Genomic DNA, 21,624 nt, shown 5'->3' on the forward strand with positions numbered 1-21,624 from the left:
AGTTGTTGTGGATTTGAAATTTACTTTCAGACTTGAGCTTTAGAACACGAAAACCAATGAAGTTTCATTGTGGTAACAAGGCTGCAATCAACATTGCTAACAATCCAATTCAAAATGATCAAAATAAACATGTTGAAGTGGATCGACATTTCATCAAAGAGAAATTGGAAGTTGGACTAAATCTGTACTGTTTTGTTAAGTCTGAAGATCAACCAACAGATGTTTTTACAAAAGTTGTGTCTAGCAAAGTGTATCATAGCTCGCTCGACAAGCTGGGCATTGGTGAAATCTATGCACAAATTTGAGGAGTGTTAATGTGAGCTCAGCCTGTGTGGGCTCATTTGTCTTTGTAATTAGGGTTTCCTACAATCTTATAGTTTTCCTACTCTCTTGTAATTAGCTTGCATATATATTGGCCTCCGTATGGAGAAGAACACTATACAGAATTCCCAAATATTTTAGCAGAGGCATGCCAAAGTAATAATTTTAATTCATCTGAAATTTTGTGATTGTAGGTTAGATGAATTCATGACAGGATTCAATGCAATCTCGTTGAAGTTAATGGAAATGTACCAGATTGGTCAACTGATTTATCTTTCTGTCGCCTCTCTCTCTCTCTCTCCCTCTCCAATTTGTGATGGACTTTATATTTCTTTCTCTGCCTCTCTCCATCTCTGATACTGTTTATGTTTATTTCCTTTGTTCAGTAGGGTTTTCTCGAATCTTTCCTTCATAGTTGCGCCCTAGGTACTTTTCAATGAATGGTAGAGCTAAAATCTAATTTTATATCATATCAGTTTACGCATCTTTTGTATTCGTTTGACCAACATCATTTTATGCTTGATGTCATTGTATACTTAAAGAATGTTTCTGCCGTGGGACATTACGTGAACAGAAGGACTGCGAAAGATGCACAGTTCATAAGCATAAGGTTGGTTGATTGCTGTTAATGGATTATAACTGGAACTACTGATGTCAAATTCACTTTGAGCTGTCGTTTCACATAACATTTTATATTGCTTGCATCCTAAGGAACGGTATTTTGAGTTGGGGGATAGATTGGTTGGGATATATATACAAAACAGATCATTGCACGAAGAGCATTATCTTCAATCCAGAGAGTTTTCTGGTATGCGTACAAGTTGCTTTACGCGATTTGCTTACTTTTGCAAGTTCATATAATTATATTGATCTGTACACAGAAATTTCAAGCTGAATCCAGAGAGTCTCGGAAGGTAAGTTGTCTGTTGCTGTCACTCTTGATTCAACGATGCTTGAATGCGAATGAGGGTGGTGATACTGCCTGGATGGGGTTATCACTGACCCGAATGAAGCTGTTGGACCATGAGCCAAGTAGGGCTCCTATCACTGGTCCAACGACGTAGACCCATGTTAGCTGTTTCACTTGCTTAAATATATGCACGGCATGTTTGTCTAGTCTCTCGTTCTTTGTTTTTTGTTACATGTCTGTAACCAGTTCTGTTTGTGTGCATCTCCATAATCTTTTACTTACCCGGCAAAGATTGAAGTTATGCAAACCGCGGAGCCAACTGCGATGCCTGCTAGTTCTCCTACCTGTTGTGAACAGTCCCCATTGAAATGTCAAATAGAGAGTTTGAATTTCTTTTTTTTGGTCGAAGAAAAGAGTTAGAAATTCATGTCAGTATAAAAGAGTTTTCTGTGGAAACAGTACAGCTTTGGTATCAGTTGCGACGGCGGAGGCTATGAACGCCATGGAAAATGTCATGATTATCTCTGCGATCAAAGCTTGGGTCTCTGGTGCAGAAGGTGATGCGGTGCCAAGTTGTTTAATTGGGTGCAACAGTACATACAGGGTAAACGAGGCAGATATTGATCCTGCTATTTGAGCTACTGCATAAATTGGGACCTGAAAAGAGAGGTCCATAAATAGTTGTGGTACAAAAATATGGTATACATTTCTAAACCACTACACTAAATTCAAAAGTGGACCATGAGGGTGCGTTTGTCGTACTGAATTATCTCGGACTAGACTACCTTTAAAAACTAAGTTGGACCAGCTTGTCTTAGACTAAGCAGGACAAGAACAGTGAAGTGTTTGGTGCAGTGCCGGACTAATTGTTTTTCAAGACCCACAATTTTTTTTAATTCATTTTTAAATTATAAAAATAATAAACTAAATATTATATTATAAAATATCTTCTACCATTATTTTTCAGAAGATAATGAATTACTCTAGAAGCAACTAGTTCCCCTTTTCTCTCCCAGTACAATTGCTTCCCCTTTCCCTCTCTCTCACGACTTTGCAAACAACACAACTCGGCCTCTTCACTTTCTCTCACATGTTCACTTCCTATTTCTCCTTCTTAGTGCAAAGGTATTGGTGCTCATCCCACTCATCGACAAAAGCTCCCTCTCTCACAGCCAAGCTAATGTGAACAAGTCACACAATCAGCAAAACCCATGGCGCGATTTGATATACAATTCCTAAAATCACAATAAAGATTTGGTAGTCCAAATTCTTTTTAATTACTCCATGGCTCCAAAAGCCTTTTGGGAACTTTTATATGCTTTTAATTTTTTATTTATTCATACAATGGTATCTCTCGAAAAGCAAAGAGAATTGGATTAAGCCACACAAAGAGTTAAGAATAAGGATAGTGTTGTTCACTCACTCATTTTTACTTTCCACACACTCTTGTTAACTTTTGGCCATTAACATTCTTTAATTCATTCGATCCGACGGTCGAAAATTGAAAAGAGTGTGAGAAGTAAAAATGGGGGTATGGATAGCACTACCCAAGAATAATAACTAAGTATTGAACTCGTCATAAAAGCAAGTCGACCTTTAACATATAAGTATAGAGGAATACAAATAAATTACCTTGTTAGTAGCTTCACGAGACGATATTTCAAAATATTCAAATTGCTGGTAAATGAATTTGAACTTGTAAGGGGATGGACACACGTCTACTTAATTGGACTAACTCACATTTGTACTTAGATAAGAAACCACACACAATTATTTTATAAACTTTTTGGGTTTTTTTTTTCAAAGGGTGGGGGAATTGAATTTAGAATCTTGTGTATAAAAGTAAATGCTCTTTATTTCTTGAGCTAGAAACGCCTTATAAAATCTTTGGTTGAGGGACTTACAAGTATTAAAGAGATTGAAATCGAGTTATTATTGTAAAGGATAATGATAGAGAGACTAAAATTTTAAATCAAATAATGTGTCATCAATAGAAAATAAGCAAGTTAATCAACACTTAAGTAATAATACAATCATCCACCACAACATCATTGGTTTACAAATTGGGTTTAAAAATTTGGTCTCCCTAACATTACCTGTAAATTGGAGGGATTAAAAATACATTGCATGTGCAGTATAAAGACATGTCAAAAGAATTTGCAAATCCTCATTGAAAGGTGTTATTTGTAAATTCCTCTTACATAATTTTAAATGATCTTGTAGTGCATTTTAACATCAAGGCCACCGGATCAAGTGATCCAGGCCTTTCAAATTTCATCTAACGACCTACCTGTTTTGACATCTTAAAAGCTGTAATAATTTTTTACCGTTTGATGAAATTTGAAAGACCCAGATCACTTGATCCGGTGGTTTTGGTGGAAGTGATCCGGAGAGGATCTCTTCTCTATGTTTAATCCCTCTTATCTAAATTTTGTAATAATTTTTTATATACTTGGCCATGGGCCCAAATGGGCCTTAGTTTGGACCACACACGAGCATCTATCATGTGAGTTTCATGGGCCTTTCCATGGCATTATATTGTCCATAAATCACGTTGCACACATAGTTCCGAAACGAGGAAATAAAATAAAAAATTTGCAATTCCATTAACTTTCTAAGTGCTCCATAACAAAACAGAAACATGGGGGCCTCAGAAGGCTAGCTGTAAGTGTACCTGTTTCCATGGAAAGTGCCCAGCGGCGGCGAAAGCAAGAGTGACGGCCGGGTTCATGTGTGCACGGGAGATGTGGCCGACCGCATAGATCATCACGGTTATGATGAGCCCTCCTGCAATCGAAGCTCCAAGCTTTGAGACTTGGTGTTCGTCGCTGGCAGCAAGAGCAGCCGAGCCAGCCGTGACAAACACCAACATATACTTGCTATCATCTCTGCAACCAACTGCAAATACACACACACACACACACACACACATATGAAGTTGGATATTTTTTCTATTGAGTTACATTAATTCATTTAAACTGTGGGAAAGAAGATTTGAACTTGAGTTCAAAGAGAAGTACACTATTCTATATGCAAAGTTGGATAATTGAAGAACATGATGAAAGTGTATGGTTGCAACAAAAGCAGAAGTATATATACAATATTTGTACCTTTTTGAAAAAGCCATGTGGGTAATATTGTTGTTCAAAAATCGGTGACTGCGGATTGTGATCATATGTGTTTGGATTTTGGGAGGTTGCCGGGTGGTATTCCGGAGAGGCTGATCAATTGGAGCATTTCTCGATTCACAATAAAAAACCTGGAATACTTGAAAAAGATTTATAAACTAGTGATGGAAGAAACTAAGTAGTGCAATGGTTGCAGCAGCTCTTGACATATATATCTATGTCATACTCCAGGCTGGTTTGGTTCCTAGTAAGAGCTTAGTTGATCACTATATATAGAGTCCAACAATTCATTGCCCTATGTGGGAAGACTTTGATTGATGGAAAAGAAGAGAATAAAATAAGGTTGCGAAAATGACTATATTATTTAGAGAGAGATATTTATGTTGCAGCTAACTTTATTTAAAAAAAAGAAAGAAAAAAAGACATGCAGTTGACATGTCATTTAGAAACTATCAATATTATTGTTAAGTCGACATTATATGAAGTTACACTTTATCAAATATTATTGTTATGGTCATTGATATGGGGTTAATTACACTAACACGCCTTGAGGTTTATCGTTTTTTTACAAAACCCCCTCAGGTTTGAAACATTACACTCACACTCAAGGCGTGCAAATATTTAGGAAGGAAAAGAATTGGTCCAAATCCCCGCTAGAAGAACTGGAACATCTCTGGTATTGTATAATTAGTCCTTGTCCTGCTGGACTGCACTTAGGCTACATATGCTCTGATTATGGTGTATCACACTTAAATATCGGGATTTGCACTTATATTTGCTTATTGTAAATTAGTTGGCTTGGTTCTTAGTTACTCGCATTTCTTTTTTTTCAATATCATTTTTGCACTGCACACATGACTACGTCAACCCCATGTGACGGCCAGCACACCTTGATTTTGGTCAGGGTATGTCACTCTCTCTCAAGTAATAATATCAAACTTTGATGCAATGAGCATCCTAAGTTAGAGAAATATTTTCCCTTGTTGATCTCATACTGTTCACAGGCTCCACCCAAAGACAAAGGGGCATATTTTACAAGGTCTTTTTTACTGAAGAATTGGATTCAATAACATGCATAGCCATTGATTCTCTTGTTGTAAGGATTTTCTGCTGATCAAAACGAAAAAGCTTATCTAGAAAATCAATAGCCTCTGGAGAAGCTAGATGCCGATTTCCCACATTGATAAATCTTACAAGAGGATTTCTTTGGGTTTTTTTTTTTTTTCCTAATGTTTAAATGTAATTTTTGATTTATTTATCTATAAATTTTATTTTTAATAATTAACTACAAGGGTAATATCGTCCTTAAGGGATCCTTAAGGGGTGGATGTGAAAGTGAATTAAAACGTGAAAGGGTGTCGGTGTAATATTTCAAACCTGAGGGGGTTTTGTGAAAAAATGATAAACCTCAAGGGGTGTTAGTGTAATTAACCCCATTGATATGTTGTGGTTATTATGTCTACAAGTTCAATTAACCGCAATTTTGCTGTTTGGTGTTTCTAGCTAGCAAGTGATAGAGCATGGTCAAAGTGAGGACCGTCTGGAAAATCTTTGGTGTAATTAGGTATAATCTCATATGTTATTTTACAGAATTTCGGTCTCGCTAGTAGGCACAGTTGTGTGTGGCTTAGTTAGTGTCAGTAGGTATAGTCTCCACTAGTACGCTTTCTTTTGGTCTCAACCCCAAAAATTAAACCTAACTTGACGGATCAGTTCATTTAAAAAAGAAAACATTAATACAAGCATAACGCAATTTACAAGCACCAAATAAATCAGTCATAAGAGCTGAGCCAACCTTTGTAGGAGGATCACTGAACTCAAAGTTGTTCCATGTTAAAACTCTAATTCGCCATTTGGTCAACAACACAGTTCGCTTCGGAGTAGGATTCTTTCTCATTCTAATATCTCTCATCTTCCTTTCTCTTCTATTTAAACAATTACGAATAAATCACGTCAATATTTGTTTCAAAATTTTTATATGGAGAAAGAAAAAAAAGCAAAAATGAAAAATGAGAGGAGGAGAATGAAGGAAATGGTAATATGAAGGGAAAGAATCCTACTCCCCTTAAAAATGTGGTTCAAAAATGTGTTTCAACTCGTATCTTAATAAGTGTCTTGTCACTGATCTACAACTGCTCAAATTCATACCAAGAGAATGAAAGTTGTCAATCAGATTTTCTCGTGAACCCTCCCGATCAATCAACATATCAACCTCATTAACCACCTTCCAGTTCCACCCTCATGTATTGCATACGCGCGTACAAACACAATAATTTATTGCATGTAAGTCTTTGAATGTCCTCTTAGATATCAGTTATTTTATGACTCACCTGGACTTGTTTGTAAATGTTTAGAGTAGGACCGCCTTAGAACATTTCCGATTGTTTTGGCAGACCGAGAATGATTTGTTAGAGCCGATGTTACTTTAGACAGGGCAGAGTTAAATCTAGTGTAGACCAAGTAGGTGTAATCGTTGAGTTATATGGTGATGAACTCAACGGAGTCAGTTATAATGATCCCGCTACCGTGAAAAAATATGTAAGACGTGCTCAATTAGGTGAGATTTTTTAATTAAATCGTGCTATATTGAAATCCGATGATGTTTTTCTTAGCAGTCCAAGGGGTTGGTTTACTTTTGGACATGCTTCATTTCTTCTTTTTCAGACGCATTCAGCACAATGCTAGAACTTTGTTTAGAAACATTTTTGCTTGATCCAGATTTAGATGCTAAAGTTGAAATTGAAGCATTCCAAAAACTTAGAGATCCAACTATAAAAAGACAAGCAGTCTGATACAAGATGCTTGCGGCCCATCCTATATTGTTTTCCCTTGGGCTTAGCTACAATCATACCAGAAAGAGCAAAACATACATGTATGTTCCATCAATGTGTGTACAACCATTCTTCTATCTATTCTTAACTTGTTTAGGCTCAAAATGACAAAAAAGATAAAAGAAAAAAGCAAATAGAAATTGCTAAATATTGCTAATGATTGAACAAGTGGGATTAATTGAACATATATGTTGGGAAAGGGATCTCTGGATCCCTTCCTCCTAATTCATCAAGTTCGGAGATTTAAGCTATTGAAATTTGATTCAACGGCTACAAACAATGGTCCACTTTAAAAGCTATAATAACTTTAGCTGTTTGATCAAATTTCAATAGCCCAGATCCCCGAACTTGATGAATTAGGAGGAATGGATTCGGAAAGGATCCCTTTCCTATATGTAGCAACTAGCAACTAGTACCCTCCCACATACGAGTTTTCAATGAAAATCCAACCCTATCAACTAGATTTTCTTTTCCAGATCAACACGATACGAATCATAGGATACCTATCCTTATCCTTTCATAACAAATTATATGGTTCAGGCTTTCACTTTTTCTCCACAATATTTTAGTACCGTACAATAATTTTATTTTATGATAAATGATATTAAATAGGACTCATGCATGTTGAGTGTGTTATTAAATTTAACCTTAATTGAACATGATTGACACACCTCACTATTGATCAACTATTTACATATCAACTATATCATTTACTCCTATTGTAACTCGTGAATTAATAATATCATATGATGATGCGACCGTCACACTCAAAAAAAATTTTCTCGATATCATTCAAAATCCATGATTGTCATACCACATCATTGTTTTGATGATGTGGTGCAGCAATGATTGGGGGCCTTGAGCCTTGTTTGTGGGGTGTTTTCCAGCCTCCTCCCAAAGAATGGGGAAGTGGGGTGAGACTGATTCACCAGAGCCACGATTGTAGTTGATCAAGTTAAAAATACACTCTACCCTTTATACATTAATTTGTATGAAGTGGGAATGGCAAGTAGAAGGGAGGAGGTGCGCTTGAGACTATTTTTTTTTTTGTCGAAATGTACTAATAAGGGAGAGGTGCGTTTGAGAAAATTAAGCCTTTATGTTTGTTATTCAATTTTAATAACTAATTAATTATGTACTAATTTATTTTTTAACTTTTACTTAAACTTAGTATGGAGTCCCTTATTAATTTAGTTTAATAAATGACAAGTTTTGAGTGAGTGTCAACACAATCTAGTGGCAAGTTGAGTTCCACACAAGTTTTTCTCCATTCTATCACTACCCTCTAATCTCTCTCTCTTTCTCTCGTCATAATTGCCAACACATTTTTATGCCTTTCATAATTCCTACCATAAAAAAAAATATTTGAGAAAAATAAAAATTATATTTCTCACATATGGAGTATGTGACCTTTGCTAGTTTATATTTAAGAGTCAATTGTCGATTTACCTCCTGAACTTTCACTTAACTTTTGATTTTTATTGGAAAATTAAGAACTCAAACTAATTTTTTTAGCCGATTTGCCCCCTACCGTTAGTTTTTCATATATTTCATCTATATTTCTGTTAAGTGAGACCATGTGCACAACATGTGAAAGTAATTAAATCATTTCATTCTTAAAAATGATTAAAAAACTAAAAATAAATAAAAAAAACAACTTTTTACCGCCAATCATTGTGCAGTGTCCAGGTTTTTTTTCTTCCTGTAGAGCCGCCCATCAAATCAAACAACTTACAGTCTTTTCTTTGTCTCTTTCTGTGTCTATTTGTGTCTGTCTGAATCTGGATCATGGAGGCAGGAAACCGTGATGGATTTTTTTTTTTTTTGTGTGTATATCAGTTGTCTTTGTTTGTAGATAAATGCTTAAAATACTCTTTCAAAATGGAATTTTCCATAGATTATTTGCTAAATAACAATTTCTTTGCATTGGGATTCCTGATCCCTTTGGAATCAAAGATTTGTACATCGACAAACTGGACGAAATTTTATAAAGCCATTCTTTGATTTAATTTTTCTTCCATTGACTAGTTTAAAGTAGTGCATGCAGCACGCCTAATTAGGCTTGTGACCTAATTCGTTTTATTAATCTAAACACAGATATGAAAAAAAATAAAAAAATAAAAAAGAGAGAGAGAGAAAGATATCATGTGTTTGAAAAAGAAGTAAAGTAGGCAGCTTCACCAACCCACTAGTCCTTTTATACCCAATGAAAAGGGTTTTGTATCCAAATCTCAGGCTGCATTTTATGAATAACTATTTTCCATTTTTTTTCTTTTCTTTTTGGAGTCAAGAACGGCATATAGCTGCACTGCAAGAGCAACTTGAATTATATGTGTAGAATACAATATTACTGGCTCCCAGAATATTGGCTTTTATATAGCAGCAGAGTTGGCATGATACAATAAATTATTCAACTTTCCATTTGTTTTTCTATGAATGTTTACAAAGTATGTTGCACATGCTGTTTTGTTGTTTTCATATAAACAATTGGATTTGGATCCTCTTCTGAGCTCAGAAATCTGAGCCCCCTGACCAAATCACACAGACAGTTGGATTTTGATCTAACGGCTGTAATTATTATAACTTTTGGTTTGTAGCCGTTGGATCAAAATCCAACGGCCTACGTGATTTGGTCAGGAGGCTCAAATTTCTAAGCTCAGAAGAGGATCCAAATCCTAAACAATTATCAGTGGCAAAGATAAGTCTCTTTCAATAATAACGTAAGTGGTGGTCCTTTTCAGTCTGCACATCAGTTTTGATTGAGGAGAAATATTTACATGGAACGGGTTTATAGTTACGTGGTTTTTTTTTTCTTCAGTAATGCATTATTATGTGCAAATTTTTCTCTACATGACAGTGTATTACTAAATCGGAAAGTCATGTGATGGTGAATTCTTTCAATGTAAATTGCTCTCTCGATCGAAGCCCAAAATCTTGTAATTAAGCCTTTTGTTATATATTATTAGCCTTCATGCACGCGCTCATACGCGTGCAGAAGACATTTTTTTAATCATGGCATACTACACGCAACTTACACGTTTTAAATCATGTTATAAGAAAAGTCAAATATTTGAAGTAAATGAATAATTTTAGATCATGCTAGAAGAAACCTCTCATAACCAATTAAAGAAACTGAATTCACATAATAAAACCAATCTCTATAGAATTTACATTAAGAATAGAGAAAATAATATTCAATAAACAATTGATCGAATCACATTACTGTTAGCTCATTGTGAGGCAAAGCCCACTCTCTCCCACTCATTGTAGATAATATCGTTTGTTAAAAAAAAAAATCATTTCACAACTAATTTAATCACATTATTATCCGCGTGCGAAAGATTTTTTTGAACGTGTAGACTAGCATTACAGGTCTCTTAAGATGTTTTGAACATGTTTAAAATAAAGAGAATAATATTTAATAAACAACTAATTGAATCACATTATTGCTAACTCATTATGAGACTAAGCCCACCTCTTTTCCCTTTAAGTATAGATAATATCGTTTGCTACAATAAAAAACAAAAAAAAAAAAAAAACATTCATTTGACAACTAATTTAATCACATTATTATCCGTGTGCGAATTTATAACTGGCATTACATGCCTCTTCAGATGTTTGGAACGTGTTTAAAAATAAATAATTGAATCAAATTATTGCTAACCTATTGTGAGGTACTAATTTAAAAAAAAACCAAAAAACATTAATTATTAAAAAAATACTATTAAATGACGAAAATGCCCTTACCTTATTTGATGCATTATTTTGGGATGCCTTTGCAGTTTTTTGTTTTGGGGGCATTTTTGTCCAATTATTTTTGGTAAAGCATTATGACACCAAAACACTATTTACCTTTTGTGTTCTCTTTATATATAATAGATTATAATTTCCACCGAATTAACTTAATGAATTTTAATGAGGAGAAAACAAAAACAGTATACAATTTGAAAACTATTTCTAAAACTCCATATATACACACATATCACTACCCCTGCTTACACATATTGCATGTCTGGATTCATTGTTGCTCTTCACTCCTAGTTCTTTTGACAACTCTCTCTCTCTCTCTCCATGGATGCTGATCCTTTAGAAAAATCATCATCCTTGAGCTTGCCTCTTATTCTTGGTGAGGAGCAGCATGAGCAAGCTGGAAGCAAGGTAGTAGAAGAAGTAGAGTCAAGCTTTCATCACCAAACTACAGCCACAACCTCCTTCCTCAAAACCTGTTTCAATGGACTCAATGCACTCGCAGGTAATTATCTACTTCTTAATTAATTATGTCAAATTCTTCTTCTCAAATTATTATTATTTTTTTAAGAAAGCTTAATTAAGGCATAAACTTATCATCTGAACAACTTTTTTGGTGTTCCTTGCTAGAATATGTTGCCTCTTCATTTTGCACTCAGCAAGTTTAGTTATGAACAAATTTATTTTATATTTCATACTGTTAAGTCTGATGATGGCTAACCTCATCTGAGACTATAGATGGTGATTTTCACACTCTTGTTTTCTCCTTTCTGCACCTCTCCTTTTTCTTTTTGTCCCTTCATTCTCCTTTGATTTATTCAATCTAAAGGCTAGAAAAACGAAGAGTGGATATGGAGAAAAGTGGGGTGTGAAAATCACAACCCAGGTTCATGTGGAACCATGACTTCTGATCTGTGCCTGATTTCATATCGTTACATTTGCATTTTAAATGTTCTTCACTTCTAGCTCAAGAAAAGTTAGGTTTTAATGCCCAAAATTGTGATCTTTTCGGTTTTCAGGAGTAGGGATACTGTCAGTTCCTTATGCACTAGCATCAGGAGGATGGCTAAGCTTGATCTTCCTTTTCTTAGTTGCGGCTGCAGCCTTCTACTCAGGTTTGTTAATCCAGAGATGCATGGATGTGGATTCTGACATAAGAACTTATCAGGACATAGGTGAACGCGCATTCGGGAAGAAGGGAAGAATACTGCTGTCGATTGTCATGAATGTAGATCTGCACTTGGTTGCAACGGGGTTCCTAATTTTGGAAGGAGATAACTTAAGCAATTTATTTCCTGGCGTAGAATTAGACGTGGCCGGATTAAGAATTGGCGGAGAACAATGCTTTATAATTGTTGTTGCCCTCGTTATTCTGCCAACAGTTTGGTTAGATAACCTGAGCCTTCTTTCTTACGTATCTGCAAGTGGAGTTTTAGCCTCTGCCATCATCCTCGGTTCGATTTTGTGGACTGGTGCTTTTGAAGGAATTGGATTTCATGAAGAGGGCACACCACTGAAGTGGAATGGAATCCCTACGGCTATTAGCTTGTACGCGTTTTGTTACTGCGCGCATCCGGTGTTCCCGACCCTCTACACTTCAATGAAAAACAAACGTCAGTTTTCCAATGTAAGTAGAAACTTGTTACCAAGTGACATTCATTCTATTTGGTTTCAGGATTTTTATCAATCTGTTGTTTCCTTGTTGCAGGTTCTTCTCGTATGCTTCATCTTGTGCACCATCTGTTACGCATCAATGGCAGTTTTCGGGTACCTAATGTTTGGATCTACGGTTCAATCACAAATAACTTTAAATCTCCCAACTCACAAAATCAGCTCAAAAGTCGCGATATACACCACGCTGGTCAATCCCATATCCAAATATGCTTTGATGGTTACACCAGTTGTGAATGCTGCAAAGAAGAGGTTCCCGAGTCACTACAACAAGAAACTCATCGGCATGTTAGCCAGCACCACCTTGGTGACAAGCACCGTTATAGTAGCTTTGGCTATACCATTTTTCGCGTATCTCATGTCACTCGTCGGAGCATTTTTGAGTGTAACAGCTTCAATTATATTGCCGTGCTTGTGCTACCTTAAAATTTCAGGTATTTATCGACGCCTTGGATGTGAGATGTTGATTATAGGGCTTATACTACTACTGAGTGCTGCAGTTGTTGTATTCGGCACTTACACGTCTCTAGTAGAAATAATAGGGCACTTGTAAACGGATTCTCTTTGTGGCCAATATATTTGTTTCGGTGGCAGTTTTCAAATCCGTCCTCTCTTTCTTTCGAGATAGTATATCAGCAAGCTGCTGCAGTTTGTACCAATCTGCATAGAATGAAAAAACAGACTCAGAGTTGGAGAGGTCTAGGATTTGTAAACAGGAGTGTTTTTAGTTATTGAAACTACAGATGCTTCCTTTATTTCGTTTCTTTGTGATCGAAAGGGCTTCTTTATCAAAGAAATTCCTTTTATTAACGATCCCATAACTCGGAGAAGACCCTCTCCGGAATGTAATGCATTACATCTAATATGATTGAAAATTCATCGTTTCTTCGATCCTACAAATCACAATTTGAGATACAGAGAGTTCACAGAGGAAAATGATCCATGTCGGACAACACTTACAAAAAATCAGCAATGTGCTATTCCATTAATGAATTTTGAAATAAAAGAGGTTACATGATAACTGATTTTGATTACATGTTAACCAACTTCATGTGCAAGCTCAATACATCTAGTATCTGGTAGACATCATCATAATCAGCTTGGGAATCATAGCCAGAAAAGAACTTATGGACGGACCCGCCTAACTCAACGCAACTCTCCTCCGCCATCTTCTTCATTCGTCTTTCTTTCATAACTTTCCTCAAATTTGCGGCTTTGTCACACATCTCAACTTCGGCAAACATGTTTGCGGCTATCACAAGATTCCCACCCCTCTTTGGCTCCAATTCAAACAACTTCTCTCTTACTTTGTTTCCTACCCCTTTGTCATCCTTGGCACTGTGAGTAGTGCATGCACTCAGCAATGTTCTCCATATCACGGGATCGGGGTCAAGGGGCATGCTCATCATGAAGCTATAAGCCTCGTTGAGACAGCCAGCACGGCCTAAGATATCCACCATGGCACCATAGTGCACCATCATGGGTGTAATCCCATGTACGTGTTCCATATCATTAAAGTATCGGTACCCATCCTCCACCAGTCCAGCATGGCTACAGGCACAGAGAAACCCAAGAAAGGTGACGTAATTCGGGTTTATTGGTGAGCTCAGCATCTTCAGGAAAAGTTCAAGGGCTTCCTTGGCAAACCCATGCTGTGCTAACCCTACAATCATGGCACTCCACGTCCGCACATTCTGCGTCTCCATCTTATCGAAAACTATCCTAGCATAACCCAAAGCCCCAGACTTTGCATATATGTCCACAAGTGCAGTACCCAACTGACAATTCAAACCCAACCCTCTTACAATTACTTGGGATTGAACCCATCTCCCAACGCTCAAGTTCCCAAGCTCCGAGGACGCGTTCAACACAACCACCATCGTAGTCTCATCCGGCTCAAACCCACAATCCCTCATATTCACAAAGTATTCAATCCCCTCGTCGAACCAGAAATTCTCAACGCAAGCGGTTATAACCGCATTCCATGAAACAACACTTCTCTCAAACATTTCATCAAACATTTTCCGCGCATCCTTAATTTTCTTATACTCACCATAAAAATGAACCAGATTGTTCTGAACATACACATCACAGTCCAACCCACACTTCACAACTCCCACATGCACTTGCTTCCCTTATTTCAGCGCAGCGGCCGAAGCGCAACACTTGATCAGGAAAGGGAAGGTCAGCTGGTTGGGTCGAACACCGCTGCGGAGAATCGCGCGAAAGACCCAGATGGCCTCTCGGGGGGAGTCGCTGGAGGCATAGCCGCGGATGAAGAAGTTCCATGACGACGGCGGTGAGGACTCAGAGTGGCTGAGGAGGGTTCGGGCGTAGGCGAAGTTTTTGGCGGGGGAGAGGGCGCAGAAGCGGACGAGCTCGGTGAGGAGAAAGTGGTCTTTTTGAAAGCCGGAGACTTGGATTTGGGCATGGATCTGAGAGAGGCGTTTGAAGGTTGAGCAGAGGCTGAGGAGGTGGAGACATTGCTGCTTTTTGGAGCCAAAGTTTGAATTACAGTTACTGGCGGTTGGGATTGGAAGCCGAACCATGCATTTTGATTTGGGGATTGGGATTTAGGGAGAACTCGGCATATAACGAAGTAAAAAGCAATAGTGTAGGTTAAAGTTTTAAGAGAATTTTAATGAAACACTTCTGATACTGTTTATTTTAACGAAATAGGACAATTTTATTCTAAAAAGTCACTTCTTGTATTATTCACTTATAACACATTTTTGTCATTTTGATTAAAACTCAAAGTTTTTAAACCATTTTCATTAGTTTTCCTTAAAGTTTAAGAGAATTGTTAGTGACACTCCAAAAATCTTATTTAGCATTCTAAACTTTTTAAAAGTAGAAAGAAAAATACAATTTTGAGGAGTGTAGAATGAGATTTTTGAAATACTAATAACAGTTTCCAAAGCTTAATTTCAAAAAAATTATTGAGATATTACATTTTTGTATCATTTGATGGGACGTGATGTGTGCATATCACATCAATTATCGAATCTATCTCATTGGATGATAATTATATGCATCACTTGTTACATGAGATAGTACACTAATATGATCTAAAATTGTGGAGAGATTTTTCAATGTGCTGGGAACACCACACGGTACGTCAAGTGTCATAATACAACTAGTTGGATATTTGCAAAAGAAAATAAAATTTACAACTACTTGTATTTTAACACTTGGTGTATCGAACTATGTTTCCGGCATACTGAAAAATTTCTCAAATTGTGGTCACCCTTGAGAAAAAGTTTCCACCAATTGTATTGTTACATTTGGTTTACCAGGCCAAGTTCCCGACATACTGAAAATTTTCTCCTCCCTAGCATTACTTTTTTGATAATTCCAAAATCATGCATTGAGATGTGTATTTTTTATTATTAACAAACGATATTATCTACACTAAAGTAGTAGAGGAGTGGGCTAAGTCTCACACTGGGCTAATAATAATGTGGTTCAAATTCGCCTTTAGCAAGAATCGAACCTAAAATCTTTACTTACAAGTGAAAAAACATACCACTAACTAACCCGTAATACTAAGTAACTGGATTGAGATGTGTATTAACTTGTCTACATGACAATTCTTTAGAATACTCTAATGAGTCATGACGTTCCAAGAGCATGAAATTTCTTTTTATTAGTCATAGGGGAAATGATCTAATTGTTGCTGTATGCTAACATGGAGAATCAAATTTAGAGACCTCGAATTAACTAGAAAAAATATGTTTGTAAATTATTTGAATTATTTTCAGGAAAACAAAACTGATAATTATATAAACCAGTTACCAGTTCTCCAAATAACCGTTGATAAGTATCTAAATTTTGAATTTATGAACTACGACAAAACCTTTATATATATAATTCAGAAACCGTTCCAAAGTTAAAATCTATATCCATAAAACCAGTCGATCGAACTTTCCCAGAGAGAGAACAACTGCAAAAATGGAAGACTGACGGCGTCGGAATCAAAATCTACAATAATGCAGTCTACGGGGATCCACACGACGACGAGTCCACCAAATCACCACCAAAGCCACCGCCACCTTCTTCTTCATCTCAGCCTCTGCCCCTGCTCCGACTGAACCCGGACCACTTGCACGGCCGCAAACGGCGTGCCGTTGCCAAAGGGGTCCAGAAAACCCTATCCAAGACTTCAATGCTGGCCAACTTTCTTCCCACGGGCACTCTCCTAACCTTTGATATGGTTCTCCCCGCTATCTACAGAACCGGGAAATGCGCGCGTCACCACCATGATGACGTACGGGCTCTTGGGTATGTGCGCCTTCTCATGCTTTTTCTTCCACTTCACGGACAGTTTCCGTGGTCCGGACGGGAAGTTGTACTACGGGTTTGTGACGCAGAAAGGGCTAGCGGTGTTTAAACCGGGCTTGATGGTGGAGGTGCCGAAGGAGGAGAGGTACAAGTTGGGGCTGTCGGACTTCGTTCATGCCATTATGTCCGTCATGGTGTTCGTGGCGATCGCATTTTCGGACCGCCGCGTGACGGACTGTTTGTTTCCGGGGCACGAGAAGGACATGGATGAAGTGATGGAGAGTTTCCCGTTGATGGTGGGAATCGTGTGCAGCGGCTTATTCCTTGTGTTTCCGAGTACTCGCTATGGGATTGGCTGCATGGCTGCGTGAATGAAGCAGATGCGTAATTCAAGATACAATTTATTTGTTTTATTAGTTAATGATGTTTGTGTTTCTGTAAGTTGTATTAATATGTTATGTTGTTTGTGTTTATATATATAATATATGTTATATTGGAGAGAAGTGTCTCGAGAACTTGGTTCGGTTCAACCAGTTATATTATTATATTTAGTTTATCCGTTGTTTATATCTGGTACAATAAAAAATTTCTTGTTATATTGATATGTTGTATTACGATTCACTTTGACAATGCTTTTGCTTTGAGTAATAGTATATTAAGTTGCAAATTTTATGCTTTATATATTTAATCTATAGATCATTAGTTGACCTAGGGCATGTGCTTGACTTGATTTCCTCTCCTAATATCGCTAGAATCTTCTTTTATATTTGCAAAAGAAAATCAAAATAATTATCAAATATAACATATGTTGTAATCGTTAATTTGCCTAATCAGTAAATATATAACATACGTTGTAACCATTAGCTTGCTAATTCCCAGATTCATTTTAAATAATCATTAGTTTACCTTCCAATATTGGTCTAAAAAGTTGTGTATATATCTGGACAATCGAGCATATATAGTTTCTCATCCAAGTTAAGGTGGATGAGTTTTAGATATTGAACCCACCCATCAATTATTTTCTTGTTAATTTGTTAATATTTCTGAGAAATGGCCAGCGTCAACAAAATTGTATTTTGCATGGCGGTCGTACTGTTTATAACTGTGACTACGACCATGAAGGCTCAAGCAACTACGCGGCTCCCAGACCCCTCATATCCATATGCAGTCTATCTCAACGACACCAGGCTGTCTTCCTCCGCCAAGGTCGCCGTCGCCAGTATGTAAACAACAAGTTTAATTAATCCCTAACAGTTCTCTAATACTAATTACTTATATACTATACACAGTTAATCGACTTAATTTTGTTTGTTGAATAATATGTTGTAGAATGTGACGGGAGATGTGCATGCTGCTTGTGTGTGCATAATCCAAAGCCCTATTGCTTCGAGTGTTGCGATGATCAGACAGGCACTGCCCCAACCCCGACCCCGATCCCGACGACCTCTGCTTTGCAATATGATGCATAATCCAACTGCTCTCAAGACTCTGAAGAGTGAAGGATGCCTTAACTTTTTGATTAATTAGTCAATAAATGGTTTTACTTCCGTCAAATAATCATCTGGATGAACTATATATATGTACTAATTTTTAAATGGAAGTTTTCACTTGAGGACGTGTTACACTAAAAAATGAGCCATTTGGTCATTTTGTTACTGCGCGCATCCGGTGTTCCCGACCCTCTACACTTCAATGAAAAACAAACGTCAGTTCTCCAATGTAAGTAGAAACTTGTTACCAAGTGACATTCATTCTATTTTGTTTCAGGATTTTTATCAATCTGTTGTTTCCTTGTTGCAGGTTCTTCTCCTATGCTTCATCTTGTGCACCATCTGTTACGCATCAATGGCAGTTTTCGGGTACCTAATTTTTGGATCTACGGTTCAATCACAAATAACTTTAAATCTCCCAACTCACAAAATCAGCTCAAAAGTCGCGATATACACCACGCTGGTCAATCCTGTTGAATTGTAATCTTGTCTTGACCCAAAAATAATTGATCCGGCCCATACACAAAGAAAGATCCATGCACATGCTAGAGAATTCTAGCAAAGTTCAAGTTGGTGGAAGAGTCTAGAAGAATGGTGAGGATTCCACCAACATACAAGATTAGTGTAGATAATTCTAGCTTAGGAAGGTAGTGGAATTATCTAGATATCTCTAGCATAATGTTTTCATGCTTCTCCAAGGTTCCATCCATGCCTATAAAAGGAGAAGGCATCCACACCATTTGTAACAACCAAGAGAGCAAGTAGCAAGAAGTGAGAGTGTCAAGTAAGAAGTAAGAAGAAGCAACAAAGCTTCTAAGAGTGTTTGAGTGTTTTCTCTTGTACTAAGTTTGTGAGTAAATAAAAACCTTGTGTAATACTTTGAGAATTCTTTCTTTCTCTTGCCTATCAATTCCGTTGCGTTACATTTTTCTTTGTGAGATAAACATCTCTAGAGTAGTGAAGCATTTTTAAACCCCAACAAAGTGGTACCAGAGCTATGGCTAGCAATGCTATGGCAGCCTTCCAAGTTCCAGTGCTCGACAACAACAACTTCGATAATTGGAGTATCAAAATGAAGGCCCTTTTGGGTGCACACGATGTCTGGGAAGTCATGGAGAAAGGCTACACTGAGCCAGAAGATGAAGCTACTCTGTCTCAATCCCAGAATGAGAGTTTGAAAGATTCAAGAAAGAGAGACAAGAAGGCTCTCTACCTCATCTACCAAGCATTAGATGACAATGGCTTTGAGAAGGTCTCGAGTGCAACATCTGCCAAGCAAGCATATGAGAAGCTTCAAACCTCTTACAAAGGAGTCGAACAAGTGAAAAAGGTTCGTCTTCAAGTATTAAGAGGTGAGTTCGAATCTCTACAAATGAAATCAATCTCTGATTATTTCTCAAGAGTCTTAGCCGTTTCCAATCAATTAAAAAGAAACGGAGAAAAGTTAGAAGATGTTAGAATTATGGAGAAGATACTACGCTCATTGGACCCCAAGTTCGAGCACATTGTCGTGACGATTGAAGAAACTAAAAACTTGGAAGAAATTAGTATAGAGCAATTAATGGGTTCACTACAAGCATATGAAGAGAAACATAAGAAGAGGCAAGGGAATGATGAGCAGCTCCTTAAGACGCATATCCAGCCAAAGAAGAAAGAAGAAAGCTTCGACAACGAGAGAAGTCGATACGGAAGAAGTCGTGGTCGAGGTCGCGGACGTGGACATGGGCGTGGATGTGGTTGGAACTTAAACAACCATAGCAACTACAAAAGAGGAGAAAGCTCAACAAAAGGTCGCGGAAGAGGACGCTCAAACTCAAGGTATGAAAAATTTCAAGTTCAATGCTATAATTGTCAAAAGTTTGGGCATTATGCTTGGGAATGTAGAGCTCCAAACAGCAGACTTGATGAGAAGGTCAATTATGTGAAAGAAGAGAAAGAAGAGAATGGCGTTGTGCTACTAGCATGCAAGAACAATGATGGAGACCAAGACTATACATGGTACCTTGACACCGGCGCCAGCAACCACATGTGCGGAAGAAGAAGCATCTTTGTAGAGCTCAATGAATCTGTGAGTGGTAACGTTTCTTTTGGAGATGAATCCAAAATACCCGTAAAAGGAAAAGGTAACATCCTTATTCCCCTGGAAAATGGCGGTCACCAATTAATTTCAAATGTCTACTACGTGCCCAATATGAAAAGCAACATTTTGAGTTTAGGTCAACTCTTAGAAAAAGGTTATGATTTTCATACGAAAAATTATATCCTTTTTCTTAGAGATGACAAAGGAAGATTAATTGCCAAGGCGAAAATGTCAAAGAATAGGATGTTTCCCATGAACATTCAAAACGATGTTGCAAAATGTCTCAAGATATGTTACAAAGACATATCTTGGCTTTGGCATCTTCGTTTTGGGCATCTTAACTTTGGGGGACTAGAGTTATTATCCAAGAAGGAGATGGTGAAAGGCTTACCGTGTATCAGCCACGCTGATCAAGTTTGCGAAGGATGTTTACTTGGGAAACAGTTCAGGAAAAGCTTTCCAAAGGAGTCGACCACAAGAGCCCAGAAGCCACTCGAGCTCATTCACACCGATGTGTGCGGTCCAATAAAACCAAGCTCTTTGGGTAAAAATAATTATTTCCTTCTCTTCATTGATGATTTTTCAAGAAAAACCTGGGTGTATTTCTTGAAGCAGAAATCAGAAGTCTTTGGAGCATTCAAGAAGTTCAAAGCCGCTGTAGAAAAGGAGAGTGGTTGCAAGATCAAAGCCATGAGATCTGATCGAGGAGGAGAATTCACTTCGAAGGAATTTCAAGAGTTTTGTGAAGCAAATGGAATTTGTCGACCTTTGACAGTTCCAAGATCCCCTCAACAAAATGGAGTGACGGAAAGAAAAAATCGAACCATCCTCGACATGGCTCGAAGCATGCTCAAAAGCAAGAAATTGCCTAAGGAATTGTGGGCAGAAGCTGTAGCATGTTGTCTACCTATCCAATCGGTCTCCAACAAGGAGTGTGTGGGGAAAAACTCCGCAAGAAGCATGGAGTGGAAGAAAACCAGGTATTTCTCATCTAAGAGTTTTTGGAAGCATAGCCCATGTACACGTACCAGACGAGAGGAGAACCAAACTCGACGACAAAAGTGAGAAGTTCATCTTCATCGGCTATAACACCAATTCAAAAGGCTATAAGCTGTATAATCCAAACAATGGGAAGACGGTGATCAGACGAGACGTGATGTTCGAT

The 21,624-nt window shown here is 37.5% G+C and overlaps 2 protein-coding genes and 2 pseudogenes across 3 annotated transcripts; 2 read left to right on the forward strand and 2 right to left on the reverse strand.

Annotated features, from left to right (window-relative positions):
• Nucleotides 1-1,207: 1,207 nt before the first annotated feature.
• On the reverse strand, nt 1,208-6,256 carry LOC103933094 (annotated as a pseudogene).
• Nucleotides 6,257-11,175: 4,919 nt separating this feature from the next.
• Nucleotides 11,176-13,363, forward strand: LOC103933083 (amino acid transporter AVT1I-like). Of its 2 annotated transcripts, none has more exons than XM_009342740.3 (3): nt 11,176-11,442; nt 11,957-12,564; nt 12,646-13,363. In XM_009342740.3, exons 1-3 carry the CDS (start codon nt 11,262-11,264, stop codon nt 13,159-13,161), a joined length of 1,305 nt encoding a protein of 434 aa, XP_009341015.2. In that variant the 5' UTR covers nt 11,176-11,261; the 3' UTR covers nt 13,162-13,363. The 2 variants fall into 2 exon arrangements, with proteins under 2 accessions (XP_009341015.2, XP_048434929.1); XM_048578972.1 differs by having other exon boundaries at nt 12,029-12,564.
• A 209-nt stretch (nt 13,364-13,572) lies between these two features.
• LOC103951064 (pentatricopeptide repeat-containing protein At2g36730) lies at nt 13,573-15,207 on the reverse strand. The gene has a single exon (XM_009362348.3). It carries the CDS (start codon nt 14,627-14,629, stop codon nt 13,640-13,642), a length of 990 nt encoding a protein of 329 aa, XP_009360623.2. The 5' UTR covers nt 14,630-15,207; the 3' UTR covers nt 13,573-13,639.
• A 964-nt stretch (nt 15,208-16,171) lies between these two features.
• Nucleotides 16,172-17,592, forward strand: LOC103933096 (annotated as a pseudogene).
• The last annotated feature ends 4,032 nt before the right edge of the window (nt 17,593-21,624 follow it).

This window comes from the organism of the source record quoted next, unplaced genomic scaffold, assembly GCF_019419815.1.
Source record: "Pyrus x bretschneideri cultivar Hongxiangsu unplaced genomic scaffold, Pyrus_bretschneideri_v1 Contig13, whole genome shotgun sequence".
NCBI lineage: Eukaryota > Viridiplantae > Streptophyta > Magnoliopsida > Rosales > Rosaceae > Pyrus > Pyrus x bretschneideri.

Bases quoted from the DNA above. Each gene is read 5' to 3' on its own strand.
- LOC103933083 (XM_009342740.3), top strand. From the start codon at position 11,262: ATGGATGCTGATCCTTTAGAAAAATCATCATCCTTGAGCTTGCCTCTT. The intron at 11,443-11,956 runs GTAATTATCTAC...TTCGGTTTTCAG, and splicing joins TGGACTCAATGCACTCGCAG to GAGTAGGGATACTGTCAGTT. The intron at 12,565-12,645 runs GTAAGTAGAAAC...TCCTTGTTGCAG, and splicing joins ACAAACGTCAGTTTTCCAAT to GTTCTTCTCGTATGCTTCAT.
- LOC103951064 (XM_009362348.3), bottom strand. From the start codon at position 14,629: ATGTTTGATGAAATGTTTGAGAGAAGTGTTGTTTCATGGAATGCGGTT.